At 49.0% G+C, this 9209-nt stretch overlaps 1 protein-coding gene across 4 annotated transcripts; it reads right to left on the bottom strand.

Annotated features, from left to right (window-relative positions):
- Nucleotides 1-168: 168 nt before the first annotated feature.
- Nucleotides 169-8228, bottom strand: FANCG (FA complementation group G). 4 transcript variants are annotated; one of them, XM_053569760.1, is made up of 15 exons: nucleotides 7500-8223; nucleotides 7269-7373; nucleotides 6984-7071; nucleotides 6469-6600; nucleotides 6014-6216; nucleotides 5013-5148; nucleotides 4711-4841; nucleotides 4471-4617; nucleotides 4178-4329; nucleotides 2596-2662; nucleotides 2102-2391; nucleotides 1924-1970; nucleotides 1572-1733; nucleotides 708-831; nucleotides 169-552 (listed from the first exon to the last, which is right to left on the bottom strand). In XM_053569760.1, exons 2-15 carry the CDS (start codon nucleotides 7347-7349, stop codon nucleotides 444-446), a joined length of 1869 nt encoding a protein of 622 aa, XP_053425735.1. In that variant the 5' UTR covers nucleotides 7350-7373; nucleotides 7500-8223; the 3' UTR covers nucleotides 169-443. The 4 variants fall into 4 exon arrangements, with proteins under 4 accessions (XP_053425735.1, XP_053425743.1, XP_053425754.1 ...); XM_053569768.1 differs by having other exon boundaries at nucleotides 7554-8223; XM_053569779.1 differs by lacking the exon at nucleotides 708-831 and having other exon boundaries at nucleotides 7269-8226.
- Between the last annotated feature and the right edge of the window lie 981 nt (nucleotides 8229-9209).

The raw sequence follows: 9209 nt of genomic DNA, 5'->3' as shown, positions 1-9209 counted from the left end.
GTAGGCAGTGGAAAGGACTAAAGCCACTGCTTCCTGAGTAAGGATGCATGTAGTCCTTTCCTCATTCCCAGATCTCAAGCTCATAAGGTAGATGTTGGGAGAGGGCATCTTAGACAATCAGCACTCAACCAGGCAACCTTCCCTCACAAGTATATGTAGTACACAGACCAGAGATAAAGGTGAGATTTTACTCAACACAAGAAAAGAGAAAACAAGAAAAAAGGTGTCACAGGCAAGTCAATGACTTGGTGGCAGTGTTTCCTCCAGAACTAGAATGGTAGTAACTAGGCCAAATTTTTCAGGACTACCACCAACCACATCAGTGCAGGACTTATACAGGAATGTCAACTCCAGCCACACTCCCCAAGAATGGTAAAGCAAAAAGCCCTCCCCACAGAGATAGCCCACTGGGGCCCCAGTTTAAGCTCTTGGAAATGTAGCAGCTACAGGTTCTGAGGCTCCAGAAGAGATGTCTGAAACTCCTCAAGGAGGGTTTCATAATCAGAGGGACGGATCCAGTTAAAACACATTTTTAGGTACAGGGGAAGAGACCTGGAAAGCAAGAAGAGTGATGCCTAAGAATCACAGACTGGTAGAAGGTTGGGCAGCCATATACTCCCTTTCACTTCTCACCACCCACCAATAGGTCCAAGGACTCTAGGATGCCAACTTCCCCTCACCCTCATCACAGCAGGCCTCAGCCCTACCATGTAGCATCTTTCTGTGGCAACTTAGTTTGGGCCTCCAAGCTCCTCCAGAGCCCAGTGGCCTCATCCCTCCGATCCAGCCTCCTCAGAGTCTGAAGCAAGTGAATGCAAGCATCTCGATCACCTGTAGCCCCACCCCAGAGTACAGAGTCTTAGAACTTGACATACCCTTAGGCATTCTGTTATAAAAAGGGAAACTGGTGGTGCCTGTAGCTCAGTGGGTAGGGAACCAATCACATGCACCAAGGCTAGTGGGTTCAAACCTGGCCTGGGCCTGCTAAACAATGACAACTGCAACAACAACAAAAAAATAGCCAGGCATTGAGGTGGGTGCCTGTCGTCCCAGCTATTTGGGAGGCTGAGGCAAGAGAATTGCTTAAGCCCAAGAGATTTAGGTTGCGGTGAGCTGTGACGCCACAGCCTTCTACTGAGAGCAACATAGCAAGACTCTGTCTCAAAAAACAAAAAAGAAAAGTGAAACTGAGGCCTAGAGAGGGAAATTATCTTGCCTACACTCACACACGTAAGCAGAGGTAGATTGTTCACAACCTATACTATCCCATGGTCCACCATCTGCCTAGTAAATAGAGCTTAGCTGGCCATGCTCCTACCCAACCCATCTAGCACAGTCACAGTCTTTGTGTCTGAGGACACAGAGAAGACCAGGGGACTCCTGGGAGTCCTGCAAATACACTCATATATGTTTGTATATGCACTCCTAGGTATATCCCTAGGCATATACACTACAACCACATTCACCCCTCCTGACTGGGTACCCTTATAACTTATGCCCAAGCACCTCCCCTGTGGGCCTCACTATCCTCATACATCTGTACATAGCTGATGTCATGCAAGTATACATACCTGGACATATTTGCACACTGAGGAGGAAGTCCTGTAGGGCTTTGGTATCCTGGCCACTGGCTACCCATTGCAGTCCACGACTAATCAGGGCGGCTGTACGAAGCTGCTGCAGTGCCACATCTGACTTACACCCTTGCTCACAGTTGGGTATGGAAGCTGCCCCTAGGGATGACTCCTAAAGTGAAGAAGAGTCTTCCCAGCCTCATAGTCACCAAATCCAAAATCCTCTATCTCTTCTGTCCAGAATCCCCTTCTCTTAAGTCTCTTCCTTGGCTGGGAGGCATCAAAAGGGAACCCATTTCTACCACTATCACCTTAGTAGGTAAAAGGAAAATTAAAGAGTCTATATCACCTTGTTCTTTGTCCTCAGATGTAGCCCGGAAGAGTAGCTCCAAGCACCTAAAGTAGGACATGGAATAGGGTGAAGTAGGATCAACCTCATGACATGAATAGGTGAGAATGGACCTCACTAACTCAGGTCCCAATCAGAAAATCATCTCTCCACACCTTCCCCAGGATCCTAAGCTCACCAGCTAAATTCATTAACTGCTTCTTTTTGGGCTCCAAGCTGTACCCAGGCCTGACCCTGAAGCAGGTGGGTGGCAGAGATCCAGAGTGGGCAGTGTGGCAGTTCCTTGATTCTTTTTCTGGCTTCTTTCCATAGATGGGACATCTTGGGTAGCAGAGATGATGTGCGGCTAAGCAGTTCCTCACATACAGTCAAGGCGTCCTGAGCTCGGCCTGCTTGGATCAATGACGCTGCTGCCTCCAAAAATACCTCAGGCATACAGGGTCCTGGAGGGGAGGGGAGCGGGGAGAACTGGGGAGGGAAGAAGAGGCAGTTTCTTGAACAGGCAAGAGCTACCATCCCCAACCTCTTCACCAGGCTCTGGTACCATGCAAAGACCTGCTCCCCAGATTGGACAGATACAACAATAGAAAGAGAAAACAATAGTCCTGCTCTACTTCAAAGGGAACCCTAATCCTTCCACTCTACTGCAGAGAAGCTTAAAGACATGCTTACCCTGGGCTCCGAGCCATCCAGCAACAGGGCTAGCAGGTCCAGGTAATGCTCTGCAGCATCTTCTGCCCTGAGGAGTCATAGCCCATGAGCCTCACCTTAGGCCCTAGCAGGGCCCTTCAAGGGTTCTAATAAGAATATTCTGGGTGGCACCTGTAGCTCAGTGGGTAAGGCGCCAGCCACATACACCAGGACTGGCAGGTTCAAACCTGGCCTGAGCCTACTAAAATAACAATGACAACTGCAACAAAAAATATAGCTGGGTGTTATGGTGGGCGCCTGTAGTCCCAGCTACTTGGGAGGCTGAGGCAAGAGAATCATGTAAGCCCAAGAGTCTGAGGTTGCTATGAGCTGTAATGCCACAGCTGCAGAGGGATGATTGTGGGCCCTGAGGAGTAAGAGTGAGGGTGGGGTCTCAAGGCTCCAACTGTGATTCTCTATGGGTCTACCCAAGTTATAGGGTGGATCACAGAGGAGACTTCAGTTTCTTTTCTTTTTTTTTGAGACAGAGTCTCACTGTCACCCTGGGTAGAGTGCCATGGCATCATAGCTCACATCAACCTCAAACTCTTGGGCTTAAGGCAATCCTCTTGCCTCAGCCTCCTAAGTAGCCATTACTACAGGCATGCACCACCATGTGCAGCTAGTTTTTTCTACTTTTTTTTTTTGCAGTTTTTGGCTGGGGCCGGGTTTGAACCCGCTACATCTGGTATATGGGACCAGTGCCCTGCTCCTTTGAGCAACAGGTGCCGCCCTTTAGTTTGTCATTTTCTTTTCTTTCCTTTTAGGGGACTCCTTTGCATAGTCTCACTCTGTCACCCTGCATAGAGTGCCATGAGGTCACAGCTCACAGAAACCTCAAACTATTTTTTTTTTTTTTGAGACAGAACCTCAAGCTGTTGCCCTAGGTAGAGTGCCATGACATCACAGCTGACAGCGACCTCCAACTCCTGGGCTTAACCAATTCTCTTGCCTCAGCCTCCCAAGTAGTTTTTCTACTTTTAGTAGAAAATTCCTGAACTTAAGCAATCCACCTGCCTCAGCCTTCCAGAGTGCTAGGATTACAGGCGTGAGCCACTGAGCCCAGCTAACTTCAGAATTTCAAAGATACAGCTTGGCGCCCATAGCACAGTGGTTACAGCACCAGCTGCATACACCAAAGGTGGCAGGTTCGAATCTAGCCTGGGCCAGCTAACCAACAATGACAACTGCAAGAAAAAATTCCAGGTATTGTGACAGGCTCCTGTAGTCCCAGCTACTTGGGAGGCTAAGGCAAGAGAATCACTTGAGCCCAAGAATCTGAGGTTGCTGTGAGCTGTGATGTCATAGCACTCTACCAAGGGCAACATAGTAAAACTCTGTCTCAAAAAAAAAAAAAAAAAAAAAAGAATTTCAAAGATAGAGCAGGATAATGTCTTGGTAAACAGTCCTCAGTTTAGGTTCAGCAACAAGGTAGGAAGCTAAAGAGAGAGGAGGATCTATATCCTGCCAATGCTTCATTATCCCCCAATTCACAAGAACAAAAGGAAAGTCACACCCCAGGGAAAGCAGCAGGAAGAACTCAGGTGAGCAAGATAAACCTCACCTCCCTATCTGTAGGCATCGGCTTGCTAGCAGGTGCTTGGCCTGGCTCTGTGTGCCACAGTGAAGGGACAAGGCTGGGTCAGGTCGTGGAAGCAGCAATTCTATCTCAATGAAAAGCTGAGGGGCTTCAGAACTGTGGGTGATACTCAAGGCCTAAAAGAGACAGAAAGAAAAAAGCATATCTATAATCAGTGGAAACCACACTTCTTTATACTTGCATCTTGACTAGTCAAGTCATCCCAACACAAGCACCTCAGCAATCCTTCACCTTCTACTTACCTGGCAGTTCCTTACCTCAACCAGCAGCTCCAGACTCTCCAGTTCTGCTGCTGTGTTTCCCAGTTCCTGATATAGCCTAGAGGCCTCCAGAAGTGGGGGACCTAAGGCTGATCCACATTTCAGAGCTTCAATCAAGTACAGCAGTGCTCTCTGTGGATTTCCCTAGAGGGTGGGAGGACACAGGGCTCAGCTACCCTTACCAAAGCTGAAAGTCATCAATATGGTTCAACTAGCTGACTAGAGGACTGTTTTTACCATCTTACGGAGACAAGTCCCCAGTGCCGTGTACACCTGGACCAACACAGGCCGTGGACACAGACCTGAGGCTGCTTCATGTAGGCTGCTTAGTGCCTTGGGCAGATTCCCTGTAATCAGTTCCTGGAGACCTGAGGATCAGGCAATCAGGGTATAATTTTAGAGACGCCCACAGGGTAGAGGTCATGACGCGGAACAAGAGCCTAGAGAAGCTCCACAGAACTGAATGGGACATGACAGAGAAGGTATGAGTCCAGAGGATTTCTTAAAGGGGAAAGGAATGAGTCAGATTGCTAGCTGACCTTGGCGGTAAGTAAATGCTGTCAGAAGGATGTCCCTCAATTCCTCGGCATCCTGCAGGGTCAATAGAGTATCTGATTCCTTAGCAGTGGGGCTCCAAGTTTTCAGAAGCAACAGCAGATCTTCAGAGGCTCCACTCTGGGGAGAAAAGGACAATCAGAGGCTCCAAGCCTGTAACCATCCCCTCTTCTCCTATGTCGGTCTATCCTGGCTAGACCTTGAGCTCAAGGGATCCCCCAGTTCTAAGAAATGGATAGCTGTGGGGCAAGGATAAAGGGAGTAAAAACAATACCAGGCAGTGATGATATATTCTAGTGTGCCTCCTCACTGAGGACAAGCGCATGAGGACACGGAGCAAGAACCATGTTGGGTTATTAATAAGACTACGGTGGGGGCTGTGTGTGGTAGCTCACACCTATAATCCTAGTATTTTGGGAGGCCAAGGTTGGAGGATGGCTTAAGGTCAGGAGTTTGAAACCAACCTGCACAAGAGCGAAACACCATCTCTACCAAAAATAGAAAAAATTAGCCAGGTATGGTGATGCTGAGCTATTTAGGAGGCTAAGGCAGGAGGATAGCCTGAGCCCAGGAGTTTGAGGTGACAGAGTAAGACTCTGTTTCAAAAAAAAAAAAAAAAAAAAAAGACGGGGTGGCGCCTGTGGCTCAGTCAGTAAGGCGCCGGCCCCATATACCAAGGGTGGTGGGTTCAAACCCGGCCCCAGCCGAACTGCAACCAAAAAAAAAGGTCGGGAGGTGACTTCAGCAAGGTCACGAGAGCCCTAACCTTATCCAAAATCATTAAGCTGCTTTTAAAAACACTACCAAGAGAATTCCCCCAATGACCGACCAACCAGGGGAAAATCACCCAAGTCCCTAAGAAAATCCAAGTTTTCTGATCATCAACCTGTCTTTCTAGTACATAATGATGCTACTGCAGCTAAGCAGAAGAGGAGGGATGAGAAAGGAAGGAGGACCCTCAACTCCAGGTCATTTCTCCCATTACCTGGCTGCCATTCAGGATCTGCAGCAGGAAGGCCAGGTCCCTAAGGTGGTCAGTGCTCAGCCAGAGGGCAGCCTGCAGGCTAGCAAGATGGTGCAGGACAGGAAGCAGCTCCGGCAGAAGGGAGGAAACATGCAGGACAGACTCCCACAGCTCCCTGAGTTCCCATTCCAACCTGGGCCCCAACTGTTCCTGGGTTTCCAGCACTGAAGGGTATATACACACAGCTAAGGTGGGATCTCATCCTCCATCTCCCCATAGTCTCTGGCTTTCCTCCTCTGCAGGAGCCCAAAGGTCACAATAATAATCCCTCAACCTGGTCTGAGGATCATATTGAGGATCAGAGAATGTTATCTTTCCATGGAGGTGACAGATTTTGTTGCTCCTCCCATCCACCTACGAGGGCTTAAACCTAGACTGATGTTAGCAGGGACATGGGAGGCAATCTCTGGTCTCACCTCTTTCTAGGCCCTGTTGGATATATTGAGCCAGATCTTCAGTAAAACCCTGGGTCAGGCTTGTCCTCAGGATAATGAAGTTGCAGATGACAGTCAGCTCCAAAGGGAGAACAGGAACAGCTGCAGGAAGCCCTGGAGCAATAAATGCTGGTCTTATAGACAGCTTCCCCACAGCCGGTTCTTCAAATAAGATCCCAACCCAGAGATCACCCCACTCTAACAAAAATGGCCTCAATAAAGAAGCTACCCTTTGAACAGAGAGTATGGAAAGGGCATTAAGTTCTCCAAATCAGACCATCTGGAAACCACTTCTTCAAATGCCACTGTGTAGGCACACGTGTGTGAAAGGAGTGGGATTTGCCTGTACAAAGACAATTCCACCCCAGTCCAGTGTGTACCTTAAACAGGAGTCCCTGCCCTCTGAGTAATCACCAAAATCCCAGAAATGCAGAAGAGGAACTTGTCTCTATCTGTGGAGGAGGGGAACTGACGACCCTGGGGAGGACCCTGCTTACCTTGCAGACTATGAAGGAGCTCCCTGAGCCCTTCTAGCCCTTGAGCCAACTGCTGTCGCCTCAGCGGCAGACCAGAGCCCTGAGCCACCTGCCAAACGTGGAAGGGGGTGTCACTGAGGATCAATCCTTTTCTCTCCTCTTGCAGCAGTGGCAAGGGATGCATTTTCCGGTCGTTTCTCCCTTTGGTCGAGCTCAGTCCCTAACCCCCATCGGCCAGAGTAAATCTGCAAAGCAGCTTTCTAGGATACTGGGGTTACAAAGTCAGGGTCCCAGCAACCGTCTTACCTTGGCCTGTCGAACGAGCTGGTCGTTCTTTTCCCTCCACAGGTCCAGGCAGCTGGAGCCCAGAGGAAGCTGGTGGGACATAGTGGCCGAGGCTCAACCTGGAACCTAAAGGGGGCTTCTGTAGGGTGAAGCTGGCCCGCCGATGGTCCCACTCTAGCCGGAAGGGCTTGTGCACTTCCGCACCCCGCCGGGATCCCCTGTCCCCCTCTGGGTCCCAGCTGGGCAGCCCACTCTTTCCAGGAGAAACCGGACGCTCTCTCCTGGCTGCCGGCCCCTGCTCCCAACCTCGCCTCGGGTTAGCCCGGCCTGCGAAACTCTCGGCTGCGGCTGGTCTCCTTCAAGAATTAGTGCCCACGGGAAACTTCGGGAAAAAACTAGTCCAGATCGACCAGAGGGCTAGGCTGAGGAGGGATAGAGGCAAAGGCGTGTGGTTTCGGCTGTCGCACAGCTAGCGCAGGTCAAAGCTTTGCAAAGGGTTGGCGGGAGCCGGTCTCCGTACCACAGTCTGGCTCTTCCTTTCCCCTTCTGGGTTTCCCGCCCCGCAGGGTGCATGCTGGGAGTTGTAGTTCCGCCGAGCCGAGAAGAACCGAGCACAGCCCCGGAAGAACGTGCATGCAAAAGACGAGGTCGGTCCTTTTTCTGCTCACCCTGAGAACCAATGCGCTCGCCGCTGCGCATCCAACCGGGTGCAGTCTGACTGCTGGCAGCGTGGCTCTGCGCAAGTGGAGGCTGCACTGCTAAGAGGTACCTGGCCAATCTCTTCAACAAATGGAACTAGGAGAATTGGATTTGTGTATACCAAAAGAAAAAGAGGCTGAGGCAAGCCTGAGTTTGAGTTTGCTGTAAGCGATGACACAAGCGCACTCTACACAGCGCAAATGAGTGAGACACTCTCAAAAAAGAAAAGAAAAGAAACGAGGGCAGCTCCTGTGGCTCAAGGAGTAGGGCGCTTGTCCCATATACCGGAGGTGGTGGGTTGAAACCCAGCCCCGGCAAAAAAAAAAAAAACGAACTCACCCTACACCATACACACATGAAATCCACTCAAAAGGGATCACAAATTATACAGGCAGTTCCCCGGTTACGAACCAGATAGGTTCAGTAGGTTTGTTCTTAAGTTGAATTTGTATGTATGTTGGAACAGATACAGTTATCTATCACCTGTAAAAACCTCCGTTCGTAAGTATAGGGCATGCGTCAGAGAGATGTTTGTAACTCGGGGACTGCCTGTAAAGGCCACAGATAATAAAAGGCTAGAAGAAAATACAAGCAAACATCTTTTTTTTTTTTTTTTTGCAGTTTTTGGCCAGGGCTGGGTTTGAACCCACCCCCTCCGGCGTATGGGGCTGGCGCCCTACACCTTTGAGCCACAGGCACAGCCCAAAGCGAATATCTTCATGACCTTGGGGTTGGCCACAAGTTCTTAGACACAACACTAAAAGCATAAGCAAAAAATAAAGTTATACTTCATTGAAATTAAAACGCCTACATTACACAGACATCATTAAGAAAAGTTAAGCTGGCTGGTGGATCATGCCTGTAATCCGAGCACTTTGGGAGGCTGAAGCAGGAGGATCTCTTAGACCAGGAATTCAACACCAGCCTGGGCAAAATAACAAGATCCTGTCTCTACAAAAAAAAATAGTGGCACATGCCTATAGTCCCAGCTACTAGACAGGCTGAGGCAGGATTCTTTGAGCCTAGGATTTTGAGGTTACAGTCAACTTTGATGGGGTGGCCACTGCACCCAGCCTGGGTGCAGAAAAAAAAATACTTTAAAATGTTGAATTTTATTTTATGTGAATTGTATGTCAATTTTTTTCTTGTTTTTCCTTTTTTGCTTTCTGTAGAGCTCCTCTGTGATAAATTTTATCTCAAATTTAAAAAAGAAAATGAAGTAAGTATAAATATATGCTGCTATATGGATAAACCTTGAAGACA

Source organism: Nycticebus coucang, chromosome 2 (assembly GCF_027406575.1).
Source record: "Nycticebus coucang isolate mNycCou1 chromosome 2, mNycCou1.pri, whole genome shotgun sequence".
NCBI classification, from domain to species: Eukaryota; Metazoa; Chordata; class Mammalia; order Primates; family Lorisidae; genus Nycticebus; species Nycticebus coucang.
Note: the sequence above shows the minus strand (reverse complement) of the source record. Positions and strands in the feature narration are given on the sequence as shown.